At 51.7% G+C, this 18,307-nt stretch overlaps 1 protein-coding gene across 6 annotated transcripts in view; it reads left to right on the forward strand.

Annotated features, from left to right (window-relative positions):
- The window catches only part of Cdh23 (cadherin related 23), a 332,359-nt gene that overhangs the window by 216,705 nt on the left and 97,347 nt on the right, over nt 1-18,307 (forward strand). For all 6 annotated transcript variants that reach the window (XM_035452205.1, XM_027388310.2, XM_027388311.2 and 3 more), the window contains 8 exons: nt 189-305; nt 3,543-3,655; nt 4,850-4,957; nt 10,491-10,680; nt 10,985-11,130; nt 13,410-13,629; nt 15,115-15,267; nt 17,072-17,185. In XM_035452205.1, the coding sequence (XP_035308096.1) occupies nt 189-305; nt 3,543-3,655; nt 4,850-4,957; nt 10,491-10,680; nt 10,985-11,130; nt 13,410-13,629; nt 15,115-15,267; nt 17,072-17,185 (1,161 nt within the window). The remainder of the gene's footprint in view (nt 1-188; nt 306-3,542; nt 3,656-4,849; nt 4,958-10,490; nt 10,681-10,984; nt 11,131-13,409; nt 13,630-15,114; nt 15,268-17,071; nt 17,186-18,307) is intronic.

Genomic DNA, 18,307 nt, shown 5'->3' on the forward strand with positions numbered 1-18,307 from the left:
TTTCTGGGGGAGGAGAGGTACCTATTCCAGGTCCTGTCTCACCTCTTTGGAGATCTGAATCCACTCAGCCCTGGGACACCTATCATGCTCTACAGTTCCTTGAGGCTTGGTCACTAGAGAGGGTCTGGGATCTGACTCTAGGGACTGCAGGTCAGAAGAGCAACTTCCTACCTCTTGTCTTCCTAAAGGAGCCACAGTGCTGTTCCTAAATGCCACAGACCTAGACCGCTCTCGGGAGTATGGGCAGGAATCCATCATCTACTCATTGGAGGGGTCCTCACAGTTCCGCATCAATGCCCGCTCTGGTGAGTGCCCCAGACCTGCTGCTCTGTGCCATCAGGCTACCCTTCCTGGGCCAGTCAGGAGAATGTAGCTTACAGACGAGCCAGCCTGGGCTACTCAGCAGCAAACTAGAGACCTTGTCTCAAACAAGGTGGCAAAACAGGACTGACACCCAAAGTTGATCTCTCCACAAGTTTGCTGTGGGGCATGGATGACTGCATTTGTACACACACACACACACACACACACACACACACACACACACACACAATCAGTCCCAGAGCTAAAGATACCTCAGATGGTAGAGTGCTTGCCTAGTATACATGAAGTCATGGGTTCCATTGCATGTGTGGCACAGGCCTGTAATCTAGCACTCAAGAGGTGGAGGTGGGAAGATCAGAAGTTCAAAGTCATCCTCAGCCACCCTGGCCACATGAGACTTCCATCTCACAAAACAAACAAGCAAGCAAACTATGACACTCTATAAGGAATAATGACAAGAAAAAATAGTCTCTATGTGCTCAATCCAGATGCAATTTTTAAAGTATGTTTGATCCAAAGAGAGTTTAATTTGCAGATATGGAACCTGCAGAGAGCATCTCAGCCCCATTTATTAACTAGCTCATTCCCCTTCCACCATCACCCCCATCTTCCAGATGGGGAAACTGAGGCAAGAACCAAACCAAAAATTTGACTGAAATCTCTCAGAGCTCAAATTTTAGTCCATAGAGCCATATTTGGACTATAGCCTGCCACCCATCCACACCCTGCTGCAGATTGGAGACTCCAGCTCCACCCTAGGGCCTACAGTAAGGACCCTGACATTTTCTGCTGCCTTAGCATGTCCTCTACCCAAAGGTGGAAAGATTTTCCTCTGAGGTGCTTGGTCGCATTAGCCAGGCTGCTACACAAAGGTGGCCTTAACTGAATCTAATTTTCCAGGTGTGAAAGGCCATCTATCATGAACACAAGTTCATGTTTAAAACTTTTTACAGATTAAATTTTTTTCTAGTCCTACTAATTAATGGATGCCACCCAGTGAGGAGCATGACTACCTTGGCAGAACTTACCCAGTCTATGGTCTCTGGCTGTAGCATCCTCATTGCCTTGTCTTCCAACCCTGACTCCCTGTTCAACCCAGGACAGGTGGCTACATCAGGGAGGGAAATAGCAGTGTAAAGGGGGCCCCCGGAAACCAGCTCTCCCAGTGCCCTTGTCTTATGATAGAAAGAACGAAGCACAAGGATGCTAAGAAGCTTGCTCCATGTCACACAGCTCAGACAATAGGGACAAAAAGATGGGTACCATGTAACTCCCTGCCTGCCTTGGAAAACTCAGTTTACTGCAGCAGTTCTCAGCCTGGGGGTTGTGACCCCTTTGGGGGTCGAGTATCAGATATTCTGCATATCATATATTTACGTTACAACTCATAAAAGTAGCATGATTACTGTTATGGAATAGCAACACAAATAATTGTATGGCTGAGGGGAATTCCCACAACGTAAGGAATTGTATTAAAGAGCCTCAGCATTAGGAAGGTTGAGAACCACTGGTCTACCAGAAGGAAACGATCAGTTTCTGAACAGTGGGAGTTTCACCTATAGTTCCTCTTGAGGCGGGGTCTCTCACTGAACCTGGGAACTTGAAACTCATTGACTCAGCCACCCTAGCTGGCCAGTGAGCTCCAGGGATCCTCCTGTCTCTGCCTTCCCCACAACTTTGGGGTTGCAAATACATGCTGCCATGCCAGGCTTTAACAAGGGTCCTGGGGATTAAACTCGGGATGTCATGCTTGACTTTTACTGATGGAGCCATTCCCTAGCCCTATTCTTTATCTTTGCAACTCTTCCAGCTCTGACCGGAAGGTGTTCCGAGCTCCTTCTGGCAGATGAGAAACTGAGGCTCAAAGAGGTCCAGTCTCCTCCCCAGGGACACCCATCCCAGGAAATCCATAGAGAGAATTCAAATCCGAGTTTTTGTTCTCAAAGTAGATGCCATTCCCTGCAGCGCTGTGAGCTGGGGCTCTCAGATCTGCTGGCTCACAGCTGCTCTGGGAATACAATGGTCAAGGCCATGGAGTTCATGGCTTGGTATTATCCTGGGGGAGTATTTAGACCCCTGGAATCAATAATTGGCTTTTGTTTTCTCTGGGGAGCTGTTTGTCAAACACTTACTAGTATACGATTACCAAGCGGACTGGGAGATAGATGGCTCAGTTGGTCAAGTGCTTGTCGCACAGCGTGAGGACCTGAGTTCAATTCCCAGAACCTGTATAAAAATGCCAAGCACAGTGGCATGTGCTTGTCATTCCAGTGCTGGGGAGACAGAGACAAATGGACCCTTGGGGATCGCTAGCTACCCAGCCTAGTCTAAGCAGTTAGTCCCATGTCCCAGTGGGAGATCCTGCCTCTAAATACAAGGCAGACGGCTCCGGGGATGCAGCACCCAAGGTTGTCATCTGGCATCTACACATACATGCACACACCAAAAGATAAATAAAAGGCTACCAAGGTGACATCAGTGTTCCTATGATGCCTAGAAACAAGGAAAAGCCAGAAGCAGCTGACAGAAATTATAGCTTATTTTGAACGGGTCTGTTGTACATTTAAAAAAAATTCAGGTGATATTATTAGACCATGGATGGTATAACTGGGCAAGTACCTCATGACTGTTAACTCAGATCTCTGTTGGCTCGTGCACTGTAGGTTTGCATGCCCATGCCTGAGCCACAGGCTAAAACATGGGTGAACTCCAGCCTTGGTATCTCCCTCCAGCCACTGGTCCCAGTGACTTTATCCCTAGATAGAGCCTGGGGCTCTTCTGAGGTTTTCATGACATTAAACGACTCCCACAATGGCCCTGCTGTAAAATTGTCATGTCATAGTTCCCTTTGGGGCAGGTGTGGGAACAGGGGTGCAGGGAACTAATGTTAACTAGATTGAGCTGATAAAGCCAGAAAAAATAATGTCAAATCTAAGCCACAGGTGCTCTGTGAATGGGTCTGGGACTAAATAACCCTTCTACTCTGTGAGCACCCACACACACACCTGCAGAGCTGCCCCCGTTGTGGGGTACTGTTGCCCAGCTCTTGGGTCCCCTCTCAAGCACCCAGATGGGCCCACCACAGTTTCAGAAGCCACAACTGCCATGACTGTGGCCAACGGCAGCTTGTAAGTATATCTCTATGTCTACATCCTTCTCCCTGCTCCCTACGCACCACCCCCGTACACCACGTCACCCATCGGCTCTCTGTCCAACAGGAGAAATTACTACCACATCTTTGCTGGACCGAGAGACCAAATCTGAATACATCCTCATTGTGCGGGCTGTGGATGGGGGTGTGGGCCACAACCAGAAAACTGGCATTGCCACAGTGAGTACCTCCCTACCCTGGTGACCTCCTCCCTGCTCCCATTCAGGTTGCCTCATCAGGCCTCTGCATACCATGTGAGGCACTCTGAACCAGGGTGAGGCACTGTGATAAGATGGCATCTGCAAAGAGCAGCCATAGGCAAGAAGGGCCTTGCCACCAGGACAGGAGACACCCAGGAGGCCACAATAGAATGATACTTCCTCTTTACTCCAAAGGCCCAGATGGGCAAAAGCAGAGGATATGAGCCCCAGAATCCTCTCCTGCTCTCCAGGGCATCTAAGCAGAAGCCACAACTCCTACCAGGAAGAGCCAACCAGCCCAGGAATCAGGGCCCTTCAGGGTCCCCTGGGGACTGGCCCCCACCCCATCTAAACATTGTAACACTGAGAAACCATGCTGGGTCTCCCTCCCTGCCACTAGCCCTCAGGGAAGACCCGGAGCCCATCAAGGCTTCCTCACCACAAAGGACCCTCTGGGAGGAGGGAGAAACTTGGGGGGCCCTAAGTGAGTTCTTGGTGACAGAAGGAGTGATGGAGACAGTGAAAGGCACAAGGGACTCATAGGCGAGGAATAACGGCAGTGGTGACCATTGCTGTAGCCACATCCCTCCCCCTTCCTCATGTCTGCCTCGGGCTTGCCCTGGAAGCCCCTTTCTACACCTTGCCTCATGGTCCTCACCCACTCTGGGAAGCTGCCCCATTCTTGCCAAGCCAGAGGATCTGGGTTTGGTTGGCATCACTTGGCTGGAGCTGTTATAGCAAGCCCCACCACGTGCACCTCTGTAGAGGCCATCCCTGCTAATAAGAATCCCAGTCCAGTGCTGTAAATAATTTGCCTGGGGGCAGGTGAGCAGAGAAATCACCTGAAATCACCTGGCTTGTGGCTGGGACTGGGGGGCTCAAGGGATTCTCTCAGATCTCTGACTGGTTGTCACCTTCACTGAAATAAGGTGGGTAATAGAAGCCAGGGTCACAACAGGGATTTAAAACACCATATCCATTTTCAGCCCCATTGTGGGACAGACCTAAGCCTCCTCCTCTGGCAGGGACCTGGCTCCACTTTGTCCCTGACAATATGGGCTTTCCTTGAAACACCCAGCCTGGCAGAGCTGTTGGAACTAAGACTCTTGAGTTCCCTGCCCACGCCCTTGCCCTTGTTAGCCTTGGAGGACCACATACCCCTTGTGGCCCACAGGTGAACGTCACCCTCCTGGACATCAATGACAACCACCCTACCTGGAAGGATGCTCCCTACTACATCAACCTGGTGGAGATGACACCTCCGGACTCTGATGTGACCACGGTAAGTAGAGACACAGCACTGCCAGGCCACCCTGTCAGGATGGATGCATTCCCGCCATGATCCCCTGGCCTGCCACAGGACTCCTGAGCTTGGTGTTTCATTCTGAGTCAGCCCATGTCCTTTACCATTGAGTAGCTGCAGCCATTAGCCTTGGCCCACATCAGTTCCCAGGGCTGCCTCAGAAGGGTGTTGAAACCCACTCCAGGGATTCTCAGGCAGATGATGCCAAGAATTCACCTGTATGTCCTGTGTGTGCCTGCTATGTTCCACATATGACTTAAAGCAGGGAAAGGAAACATAGCCAGACACTGGACCCCAGAATAGAACCTGGCTTGCAAGAGCAGCTGAAGACCAGCAGGGCCTATGCCCCACTTGCTCTACCCAACTCTCAGATTCACATTTGTAAGCCTTTCTTCCCTTTATCTTTGAACTCCATTTAGCCTCATCTAGGAAGGCTGGTCCCCAAATGTCTGACCAACTGCCACCCAGCCAGTCCTGTATTGGACATGAACTCTGACAGCTCTCAGTAGCCCTGTTGATTGAACACCTGCCCTGTTCTACACTACCCCAAGGGTGCCTCATGAATTCTCTCTAGTCCTCATGATACCCTCCCCTGGCAGCAGGACTCAGAGCTCAAGGCCCTGGCGCTAGAAAGAGATGGTGCCGGGACTCGAACTCAAGCCTGGTGGCTTTTCAGTAAGGACTTAGAAACCACCTGGATCAGTGCTTGTCCTGTGGACTCACAGGATACCTGGCAGAAGCCCAGGTCCTGAAGAACTAGAGAGTCAGGTAGACTGGAGCAGGGTCAGTAGCCTTTTTCTCAGGTTCTGAGAACCTGCACCCAAGTACCCTGGGGCCCTGGCTCGCTCTGCAGTGTTCTCACTACACACTAGCTAGATCCTGAAGTGACAAGGTCTGGACCAAGTGGAGAGAATAGAAAACTGGAGAGAAGGACAGAGAGGGAGGGGGAATGTGGCCGTCACCTGCCTAGTGCTTCTACATGAGCAAGATCAGAGTGACCTTCAGCTGGAGCGCCATGTCCCCTCTCAGAGAATCCCAAGCAGCAAGGCAGGGCAGGTGTCTAGAATGAATGAATGGGTTTTCAAAGCCTGGCTGCTGAGGCTACAGTTAGAAACCTCTAGCTGGGGTTCGTGCCTAGGACTCTAGGGCTCTGGGTCCCGCTGGTGCTCTCTACTGCCACCTTGTGGGCATCCTTCTGAATTCTTCTGAATTCTCTCAATTTGGGATCCCAAGAGTTGCTGTGGAATGCCCACCTCTGAACACCATCTGTCCTTGTGTTTCTGGGGAATCCCTCCTGAAAGAAATTGAGAGACAAATGAGGGAGGTAGCTCTAGGGGGGAGGACTAGACTGAAGAGACCTTCAGTGAGCACAGTCTTTGTGCAGGCCCTCTGCTCAGACTCACCTCTGGTTCCCATCTTCTCTGATATAAAAGCCAGGGTCAGCTGCAGAGATGGCTCGGGGTGAGAGTGCCTACTTTGTGAGCATGAGGACTTAAGTTTAGATCCCAATACTCATAAAAATCTGGGCGTGGTTTTATACCCACATGCCTATAACCCCAGCACCCTGACAGATAGACACAAAATGGCTGGAGCTTGCCAGCTATAAGCCTAGCTCTAGCTCCAGTGAAAAACCATGTCTTAGGGGAACATGGCAGAGTGACAGAGTAGAGCAAATATCCTACACACAAGGGTGCGTGTGCACACACACGCACACATATGCGAATACACACACACATGCGCTCACACACACACACACATGCACACACGCAAGCACGTAGGCACGCACACTCCTATATCCTACAGGTCTGGGCATGGTTACCTTGAGCAAACAGACAGACATATATGCCCCCAGACAGCATGACAGACACAGAGATGCAGTTCCAAGCTCCTCAAGAAGAAGAGAGTAAAATCAAAATTAAAAACTTGTCGTATTAAATAGCTACCAAATGCAATATGCAGCTTTTGTAATTAGGAAATGTAGGGTTTGTAGACATTTAATTACATGGAAAGATGAATCCTAGGTTAGATTCTCTAGAATTAAGAATGTTCCTGAGCTTGGTAGAATGCCCAGTTGTATATGATGAGTGCCAAGTAACCAGAAATCAAGTGGCTTATACGTTAATCAAGTTGCTCATAGATGAATCATTTCACAAAGAATCACTGTAGAGATTTTAAGTTCCATACCCCTAAAACATACCTGGGAGTGCATTGTAATTCCTTGAGGAAGGCCCAGGGCCTTGGGTCTCCCTGCAGCCCAGGTGAGGAAGGGCTGTGGTTGGGCACCAGAAAGGTGGCTATAGGAGGAAGTGGTTAACAAAGAAGCCAGGTAACAATAAGGAGGAGGTGATGTTGGTGGGACTGGCTTGCCTTTTGACCTACCTCCCCACCACATGTGCACACACATGCATTAACAAAACACATGGACACACATACTTCCTCATGCATATATACTAATATACGTATTTGCCCATGTGCATATACAGTGCACGTGTGAGTGCCCCCCCCCACACACACTCACAAGACACATGCACACACACTGACCTTTTCATTTCCTGCACACTCACCTCTCCCTGACTGAGCACTGGCACAGTCCCCCACCAGGTTCTCTCTCCTGACCTCTGCTACCCCTGCTTTCTCTAAGTGTCCCAGCTTAACATGTCACCTCTGAGAGAGGCTAACCACACCCTGCCGCCTCCAAAATGCTTCCTTCTGAGAAGTCCCACAGTCTGGGCTTATCTGTTAAATTACCTGCCTACAAGGAAGAAGCTAGCTTAGGGGGTAAATGGGCAGCCTCTGCTACCAAAGGACCTGGGTTCTAATCCCAGTGATGCCAGTTGTCAGCTCGGTGACCTTAAGCAAGTTACTGACCCTCTCTGGGTTCACTCCCACTACCTAGAGAGTGGGGCTAGTAAGAGCCTTCACTTGAAATTGCTGTGGTCAGATCCTATGTGTGAGTGTTGTGTTGTGTATGTGTGTGAAGAGAACCACTTGGCTGTCAGACCTTGCGTTTCACTTAGTTTGAGTCAGGGTCTCCTGTCACTCACCCCTGCATTCTCCAGGCTTATCTGGTCCAGGGAATTCCAGGGATCTCCTGTCTCTGCCTCCATCTTTGCCCTGAGAGTGCTGGCATCACATACCATGTACTTTTGCTTCCAGTGTTTATGTGGGTTTATCTGAGGATTTGAACTTGGGTCATTGGGTTTGAGTGGCAACTGCTTTGCCCCCTGAGCCATCACCCTAGCCCTCTGTGTCAGATTTTGATTAGTCAAAATGCTGGAAGCTCCAGGACGTGGCAGCTGCCACTATCGGCAGTTACCCCCTACTGCGGTCTCCTCATCATCGTCATCGGGTCACTGTGGTGCATAGTGAGTGAGGCACATGGTAGCTAAGCAATATATCTCAGATACATGCTGTTTGAGGCTGTGCTTGGCCTCTGGGTTGCTAAGAAGGTTTGCCTCATCATCAATCAGCCTCCAGCTCTGTGGCTGGGCTGGTTCTTCCTCATCTGGAGAATCTGTTGGTGGCCTAGGACCCTCCCAAGGTCCATTCTAGCATAAGCACCAGCCGAGACTCCCGAGGTGATGAAAAACAAGGATTTTTTAGAGTCCGTGAGCAGATGAACCTATGAGAGTACATGCCTTTCTGGGCCTCGGTGTGCCGGACATGTGGGCTCCAGGGGTCTTCCTGATTGGCATACCCTATAAGCCAGATGCCTCTCTCTCACCACCACCCCCACCACAGTGAGCTTGGGCCCGACTCTCCCTGCTGCTCCTGGGGCCTCCTTCAAGGACCTGCTGATGGGCATTGATTTAGAGCCTTTCAGCACCCTCCAGCAAAATAAAGAAGAGGGAGAGAGAATTATTCCCCGTCAGGTGGGAGAAAAATGACGAGCATGAAATGGGAAATAAATGAGGGCAAAGTGGTGAGAGGCCACAGACTCACCCAGTGGGGAGCCTCCAGGCAGGGTCTTAGCCTCTGCCCTCTCCCAGGGCCCCCACCCCACCCCATGACCACAGAGTGGCTGAGAGATCAAGGCCTGTGCCCACCCCCATCTAGGGCATGGGACTTGGGCATGCTCTGCAGGAGAGCGCCCTCCTCACTATGAAACTGACCTCGAATTCTGACCTGGGATGGGTTGTCCAAAGGAAACAGGAATAAAGAGGCCTGTCCCTGCCGTAACTGTAGAGACCCACACAGAAAGAAATACAGGGAATACTTGCTTCCCCTGTCCCTCAGCAACCCGATGCAGCCAGGCTTGGATTATGCCTGGAATGAATTGTTCCCTGTTGTAAAATAGGGTAGTGGGGCCCCATCATGGGGGCTGGAGACACTAGGCAGTATGGTCACAAGACAGTGAAGGAATCCAGGACAGGAAGGTGGGGACCCCTCTTCACCCCTCTGCTACTACAAGGTGGGGAGAGTGTAGGTAAGATCAGATGAGCCTGGTGTGAGATCTCCATGCTGAAGATCTCACTGGCAAGGGAGCTGCCCTATGAGCCTCTCCCCATGCCTCCCAGAGATGGTGACAAGTGGAGCCCCTGGCCAGATATCTATCTGTTCTGGTCTAGTGACCCCAGAGACACCTCAGCTGGGGATTAAGCCAGAGCAGAGACAAATTCTGCTGCCAGAGCATAAAAGCTCACACCAAGTGAGACGGAGGAGCTGACCAGCCCTGGCTGTCATTGCCCCCGTGTAGTGAAGTTAATGACATTGTTCTGATGCTGCCCCTGGGACTACAGCCAACCTCTCTCCCCCACCGCCCCTACCCCATCATCATCCTGTCCCCCTCTGATGTCTGAGGGGTGAGAGCCACTGCTGTCTCAGGACTCTGGGAGGCTACCAGAGAGGACAGGATCACCCCAAGGCTGGTGCTGTGTGACCCTGAGTCTGGCCCATGTATCTCTAGGCTCTGAGTCCCTCCAAACTGGGACTCAGCGAATAGCTCCCTGCCCCAGCCTTGGTGTCACAGAGGCCCAGTGCTTTTCAAATCCTACACCATTGGGAGTGCTGGAGGGAGAAAGAACGGGTCCTGTGATAACAGGCCCAGATTCCACAACCCACATCTTCCCCAAAGCTCCGCAGAGGGCCAGGGTTCCCAGCCTTCCCAGCACACAAGCCTAGAACTTCTGACGGCCCTGCTTCCACCTCCTGAGCCTTAGGAAGTCAGCCTGTACCACCATCATCAGTGTGTACGGTACTGGGGATGGAGCCCACCAGGGCTGCATGCGTGCTAGGCAGGCAGGCACTCTACCGCCTGAACCACATCCCCAGTGCCCTCCCTATCCCTGCCCATCCCACTTTTACTCATGGGGCAGCCGGGCTTGAATAAAAAGGGGGCTTCCATGTAGTACAGTGAAGATGCCAGAGAACCCAGACCGTGATACTGATGAATCTCATGCCCCTCCTGTTCCCAACAGAGCCCTGATTGGGCAAGAGAGCCCACTGCCTCCTCTTGGGCCTGGGCCGGGAACTGCATTTTAACTCAGCAAGAGGTCTGTTCCTTCCTGGGCAGGTGGTGGCTGTGGACCCAGATCTGGGGGAGAATGGCACCCTGGTGTACAGCATCCAGCCCCCCAATAAGTTCTATAGTCTGAACAGCACCACAGGCAAGATCCGCACCACCCACGTCATGCTGGACCGCGAGAACCCTGACCCCGAGGAGGCGGAGCTCATGCGCAAGATCATTGTCTCTGTCACAGACTGTACGGACTCCTGCACCACCACCTCTGAGCTCCTCCATAGGCAGAGGCTCTTGACCTCTGGGGATGCCCCCCTGGGAGGTCCTTAGGGGTCCCGGAGCCCACTCAGGAGGGTTATCTCATCACTAAGAATAAAACAGTGTCTATATCCCAGATGTGACCGCCCCCATGGCACCCTGCAGTAGGGAGGGACTGGGAAGGGACACCTGGGGATTGGGGCAGGGATCTGTAAATGCCTCCTTTACTCCATCATTTTTCTCTTACACCCACCTTCCCACCCCTGCCTCCTTCCTCCTTGTCCTTTCAGGTGGCAGACCCCCTCTGAAGGCCACCAGCAGTGCCACAGTCTTTGTGAACCTCTTGGATCTCAATGACAATGACCCCACCTTCCAGAACTTGCCTTTTGTGGCTGAGGTTCTGGAAGGCACCCCTGCAGGGGTCTCTGTCTACCAAGTAAGTGTTGCTCTAAGCATTTTCATCAGTCCCCCAACAGTATGTAAGCCAAGTAGCCTGGACAGCTGGTGCTGAGGGACTTGCAACTGAGTTGCAAGTGCTGAGGGACTTGTAACTGAGTTGGTCTGGGAGGTCCCATGGGACAGAGCCTTGAAGTCTGGAAGAACCAGCAGATTTGGAGAGACGGACGGATCACATCATGGGCAAGGATGAGGAGTAGGATCAGGCAGAAGCAGAAACCAGTAGGGTGGATAGAGTTCTGGGGAGCCCTGGCTCAGAAAGTTCCCAACTCATGGGGGTCTAACCTAAGACCCCAATGCTGCAAGTTGAAGATGCTTCTAGAACAAAACATCAGATGCGTGGCTCAGCACACCTGTTGTAAGCTCCCTTTCTCCTGTGAGCCCCCAAGTGGCTCTGCACAGAAATGAGATCCTTCCCACTGGGAAGGAAGCTTTGAAAAGACTCCCCAACTCCCCACAGTCCAGAAGAAGTAGAATCTCTCTCCCCATGCCTGTCACCCTTCTGTTCTGGGAGGCCCTGAGAACACTGATTCAGAGGCTGTGATGTCCTGCCAGGAATGTCTTAGGAACTCTGGGAGGGCTTCAAGGTTAAGATTATGGACTTTTGAGCTGGGGTGGGACCCATGGAAGAGCACTTTCCTAGCATGAGCAAGCCCCTGGGTTCCATTCCCAGCGTCTCATAAGAAAGGCATTCGAGTCCAAGCAATATGCATGTACATCTCAATTCTACCTCTATTGCTGTGTGACCCAGAGTACACTCCTCAACCCCTCTGAGCCTCAGATTTCTCACTTGAGAGCTGGAATAGCAGTGGTGCCCTCCTAGAGGTGCTGAGGATATACAGCAGAATAGAAGCAGGGAACACACAGCGGCTATGGAGTTCGTTGTATGTGGCGTGGTTTATACACGAGACAGTGGATCACTTGTCCACATTCCAAGAAGATGGGTTGTTTCTCAGGACACCAGAGGACATGACCTTGCCTGTGCCCACTGGCTCACTAGGCTTTCCCCTATAAGAGGAGATTGACAATGTGTCTGACCCCTGAAAAATGGAGATATTCTCCCAAGCTCCCAGCAGGGGGAGCCTCACCTCAACCACAACAGCCAGTGCCCAAGGAGAAATTCCCAAAGGAGGTAGGAGCAAGAGAGTAACTGAACTTGGTGCTAAGGGTGGAAAGGGGGTGGGGGTGGGGCGTTCAGGACAGGAGGAAATGAGAAGCCTCCAGGGCAGATTTTACAGAAGTTGCTCAAAGCCACGGGGAAGGGCTACAGGAACTGGGAATATGTGACAAGGAAACCTCAGATTCAGGAAGAGTTTCCCTCTTAAGTTGTGCACCCAACCCCAGCCCCTCCTAGGACCTCAACCAAGAAAGATCTCTGCTGAGCATGTATAAGAACCTTCTGGGATTAGACCCAAATAAAGTCAAAGCACTGAGCCCCCATCCTGGAAGGTGGTGGAGAAGAGTGGAGAAGTCTTGGCCATTCCCCTGTACTAAACTGGACCATTGTCTTCCAATGACAAGAGTCTTGCTTAGACCACAAAGCTCTTGTTTTCACTATGCACTTTTCTGGAAGTTCTCAGGTGTGATCCTGTGAAATTCTCGGTGTGCTGGGGTGATGTGCTGGGAAGCTCTCTGACCAGGGCTGGAATTGCCAGTGGGAACAATGTGGGACCCTGGGAGGAGCTTTGCCTGGCTTAACGTCAGATGAACTCTACAAAGTGAAATCTTCATGTGGCTTTAAAGAATAGCCCTAACATCCTTTTACACTTGTCTTTATTTTAACTTATAAAGCAGAGAGGGCAGTTGGTTCTAGAGGCTGTGAAGTCAAGGCCCAGGAGATGAAAGGGTCTTTAGGCTGAGTGATACTGGCAGCCAGCACCAGAAGAACTGGAGGATGAGGGAAGGTTCTGGACCATGTAACAGTATAGGATCCCAGGGCCTGCTGGAGGCCTGGAAATGCTTCCTAGAAGGATAGCAGGACTTGAAGGGCCAAACTTGGGGGCCTGGATCTGGCCCTAGCAAATCCTTCCCACCCTGGTCTCACTCAGTGCATTCGCACTGGAGATAATGTGAGAAGCTTCCAACTCTGACACCTTGCCCAGTAGAGGCTGCCCAGGGGACAGTGACCAGCCGGGGTTCGCAGCAGACAGTGGCAGTATGTTTGATACACTAAGTTCTTTTTGGTAGGAAAGGAGAAGTTACTCCCAGGAAAGTGTTCATCCTGGCATCACTCCTCACATAGCCTCTCCTTCCCTCCAGGTGGTGGCCATCGATCTGGACGAGGGCTTGAATGGGCTAGTGTCCTATCGAATGCAGGTGGGCTTGCCCCGCATGGACTTTGTCATCAACAGCACCAGTGGCGTGGTCAGAACCACAGCCGAGTTGGACCGTGAGCGCATCGCCGAGTACCAGCTGCGGGTCGTGGCCAGTGATGCAGGCACACCTACCAAGAGCTCCACCAGCACGCTCACCATCCGAGGTGAGGGGTGCATTCTGTTAGGAGCTGGATCTGGGACAGTGCCGTCACTTACTTACCAGCCATGCACTAGCCATAGGGTACCCTCACCAGTGGGAAGCCCAACAGCCTAGTCCTGATTGTTCTACTATGTTCAAAATGCTTTGTCTCCACCTGGCCACTGCCTCAAAGCCCAGCACCCCACCAAGGCCCTCACCCCTCCTAGTCCCCCATCACAGCATCTCTGTAGATGCTGTAATGGGAGCATCTACAGACTCTGGGACCCCAGGGTTCCAAGCAGGTCTGTCATCTTCAAGAAGCTGTCGTTTTCTCCCATATAAAGGAGACTCCCCATTCTGTAGGTGTGGAACCATAGGGTTTCATGGCTATGGAGGGAAGAAGTTAGCTAGGGGCCTCTGCTCCCAGATTCTTCACCCCTTGGGTCTAAGTGCCATTGTGCTTGCCTGTGTGATGGGAATACAATTTCCCATCTGCAAGGTCTTTAGCTCTGTGAATGATGGAGACATTGACAGAGGATGACTGGAGGCAGGAAGGACCCTGAGGAAGTACAAGCAGGACTTAGCCAGGACTAGCTCTCCTGGCTCTCCATCCAGAGGTTGCAGGGAAGCAGACAGGTGGTTAGTCTCAGACAGACACACAGCCTGTTCCTCTTCAATGGAGACGTGGGATAGCGAGCATCTCAGAGCCAGCTCTTCCCTCTCCTGTGGATACAAGACTCCCTAGTAGATGCCGGGAGCCAGTTTGGGGACCTGCTACTTCACCAAATAATCAATAAGAAATATGTCCCCAAAGAGGACCCCCAAAGAACTTCTTTTCCAAGCTCAGCAAAACCACAGATAGTGACAACGGCCTGTCACTTCTCCAGGTGAAACTACAGAGAATGGGGGGGAGGATCATCTCACTTGTAAGGATCACCCTAAGCCCATGTGCTCAAAAAAAGGGGTTGCTGGTGTGAAAAGCTAGACATACAAATATTCAAGGGAAATTAAATGTTTAGGAAGGAAAACCCCCAGAGCCAGCATCTTTCCCTGGGATCCCTCTCTTAAGCTGGAGTAGATCTCTCCAAGACTACAGCCCCTCCCCTCTATCACTGTGTGACTGCAGACAAGTTACTCAACTGCTCTGAGCTTCTGTCCTCCCGTCTACAGTGTGGCTGGTGACACCTGCCTCACAACGATGCCATGAAGGGTGGCTGTGGGCTGAGGGAGAACCCTTAGTGTCATTGTCATTATTAATATTGCTGTTGTTGTTGTTAAGGACATATTGGCCTTATCACAGCTATATGACAGTCAGGGATGGTGTGTGTGCTAGCTCTGGTCAGTTTGGACCTTTCTAGCTCAGCCACCATACGGGACTCCTGGATTCATAAGCAGACAGCATTGACGTGTCACCAGGAGCCCATGACCCCCTTGGAAACCCTTTGCTGCGTGGTCCTGAGCATCCACGGTAGTAGCCAGGCCTAGCCTAGTGTGTCCCTTCTGTTCATAGTGTTGGATGTGAATGATGAGACGCCCACGTTCTTCCCTGCTGTGTACAACGTGTCCGTGTCTGAGGACGTTCCCCGTGAGTTCCGAGTGGTCTGGCTGAACTGCACGGACAATGACGTGGGCCTCAATGCGGAGCTCAGCTATTTCATCACAGGTACTTCCCTTGCTGCCTCCTGGCCCTGCCCCAACCCTCCTGACAGGGACCTGGACCAGGTGGGGACAGAAGTGTGGAAAGGGGACATAGGCCTCTACTCTCATGCCTCCCCAAGGGCTTGCTACTAGTTCAGGGAGCTTCAAGGCTGAAGGTGTACTGGGTGGGGGTAGTCAGAGGAGACAGTGTTGACTGGGGTGTCCCTTCACCCCACTTCAGGGTGAGAAAGCAGTCACCGAAGGAATGTGGCTTCATCCTTCCCTGAGAACTCCCATCTGTTGAGAGGCAGATGGTTGCAAACTCTTTAAATGGGCTAGTTTGGGCTGGAGCATGTTCAGTAGCCACTGCCAGTAGAGTTGTGGCTAAAGCTGACGAGGTCCTGCCCTGGCTTTCTGGGGAAAGTGAACCTGCCACAGTAGTGGAACCTATCGGGAACAGTAAACACATTCTGCAGTTGTCATCTCATGAGCTAGAATAGTTTTTCAGCCTTTTTCAACACATGGCCCATCTGACAGGCACTGGGATGCAGGGCAGGTGGGAAGAGCCCTCCACATCCCTCAGTCGTCACCCCCACCCCCACCCCCGCCATAGCCACCTTCTTTGTGCTTATGAGCGGTCTAGGGTCCTGTCACATCTATACCACATCTCTGCATGCATTCCCTGAACACATGTGCAGTGTACACACTACCCTGCCTGACAGCTGGCCACAGCAGTAAGGGATTCCAGGCTCACATGTTATTCATGGCTTCCCTGTAGCCACAGTGACCTTTCAGCCCCCAGGCTCTCCTTTGCAGGCCTTTTCCTCCTTTCCTCATGCTCAACTCCTAGCTCAAAGGCCATTCCAGGAATCCACAGTTAACAAGACAGTTAGTTAGCCACATGACATCAGCATAGAGGCCCTGCCACCAACACTAACTCCCATGTATTCTTGTCTCATGCAGAACTGGGTTCTGTCCATTGCAGAAGACATATTAGAGTGTAAGGAGCCCAGAAGTTGACTTCCAGGGCTTTCCCTGAGGGACAAACCTTGTAAAGAGAAAGGAGACGTCCTAGAACCCGCAAAGTTCTGGCTCACTGGCCTTGAACTCTTCTAGATTTTCCATCTCTGAAACCAATTGAACAGCCCTGATTCTTCCAAGCACATTGCAATGGCACCCTCTGCTGTCTAATGTACTGTACTGCGGCCAGCTCACATGAGCGGCATCTCTCCTTCGTGATCCCAGAGAACCCTCTTCCCTGCCTCCACCCCACAAGGGGACCACCATCCAGGGCCACCAAGCCTCACCTGTCTCCTGTCCACTTGTCCCTCTGCTCCATTCCAGTCCTACCTGGGTCCTTGCCCAGAGAGCTGCAGTCCTTAATGCCCCATATCCCCAAAGATGAGGGTCCTGGGAAACATCCAGCTCCCCACCCCAAAGTCAGCCCTTGACCACATATAAAAAGCCCTTACCCAAGTCTCAGTCTCCCCTGAAAGAAAGGCTAGGGCAATGTGGGCAGGACCCAAGCTCCAGAGTTGATATTTAGGAGGAGCACAGGACAGGTCATAGAACCTCAGATCAAATGGAGGTTAGATGAACTGGTCCATAATTAGAGTGCCTGGTACACAGTTGGTGCTCAATAGATGTTGAACACTTATGCTTCTAGTCAGTCATTCAGCCCACACAGGCTGCCTCCCACCTGTAAGAGATTAATAGCATCCTTTGAGGGGTCCTGTGCAGGTCCCCATTTGGGAGAGTCGTGGTGCCTCCCTTTATCTGATATAGAGCTCTGCTGCCCAACCTAAATCTTTCTTCACTCGTGCCTGCAGGGGGAAATGTGGATGGGAAGTTCAGTGTGGGCTACCGGGATGCTGTGGTGAGAACCGTCGTCGGCCTGGACCGTGAGACCACGGCTGCATACACACTTGTGCTGGAGGCCATAGGTAAGAGCTAGCTTCCCTGCATATTGCCTGCACAGTTATCCTAGGCAGAGTTCACATTGGGGAGCCAGGCTTGGAGCCCAAACTCTGCCCTTAGGCCAGTAAAGAAAGGTCCACCGCACTCATAGTATTATCAGGCACTGTGGGGTGAGCGGTTACTTTCTGGTGATCCCAAGTGCTGAGAAGGGTAAGGCCACTAAGTAGACTTGCTGTTGCTATGCCAGAACAAAGCAGGAAGGGAAGACAGGTGCCATATGAGCATTGTGCATCTATGCATGATGGCACACACCTGTGATCCTAGCACAGGGGAGGTGTGGGCAGAAGGCTCAAGAGTTCAAAGCCATTCCTGATTGCACAGCAAGTTTGAGGCCAGCCTAGGCCACCTGAGACTTTTCTCAAACAATCAAAAATTACAATAAATGGGCAGTGACTAGTTAGAACTTGGTCTCCCTGCATTGGTTGTTCTGCCCTGGGAGTTGATTGTGTCGTTCTCTGGACCATGGTGGTCATTCATTACAGCCACCCCAATTCAACATCCTCCCAGGTTCATGTGTAGCAGTAGAGAAGCCTTCTCCCCAGCCTTGGCAGCTTCTGCCTTTAGACCAGCTGTGGTTAGTTCCATCTGGTCCATGTTAGTAGCTGGGCACCTCATTATGACTAGGGAAGTGAACTGTGCCCAGTTATGCCTATAAGTTGTTCATCTCTACTGCTACAGACAGGGTGATGGGGCAGGGAGGGTATCCCACCCATCTCAGCATCAAGGGGGGGGTGGATTGCTGATGGACAGATGAGAGAGGTGTATGTGTGTGCGTGCATGTCTGTCTGTGTCTGTGAATGTCTGTGTGTATGCATGTGTGTGTGCAAGTCTCTGTGTGTGTCTGTGTGAGTAGGAATGAGCTATGTCACACTCTTCCAGTCAACTGTCCCTTGCAGTTCAACCATGCCCAGATGGCTCTATCCTGCTCTGGTCTCTGCCCAATCTGAGTGTGGCCTGGGAAGTCCATCACCCAACTGGAGCCAGCCTTGGCTTGAGCTGGCAGAAGCACAGGGCTTTGGTCCCATCCTCCATGAAGGTCTCCTAGCTCAGCATCCTCAGCTGAGGCAGCATCTTTGGGATGAGAGGGA

The sequence above is a fragment of the Cricetulus griseus genome (genome assembly GCF_003668045.3).
Source record: "Cricetulus griseus strain 17A/GY chromosome 1 unlocalized genomic scaffold, alternate assembly CriGri-PICRH-1.0 chr1_1, whole genome shotgun sequence".
In the NCBI taxonomy this organism is placed as follows: domain Eukaryota; kingdom Metazoa; phylum Chordata; class Mammalia; order Rodentia; family Cricetidae; genus Cricetulus; species Cricetulus griseus.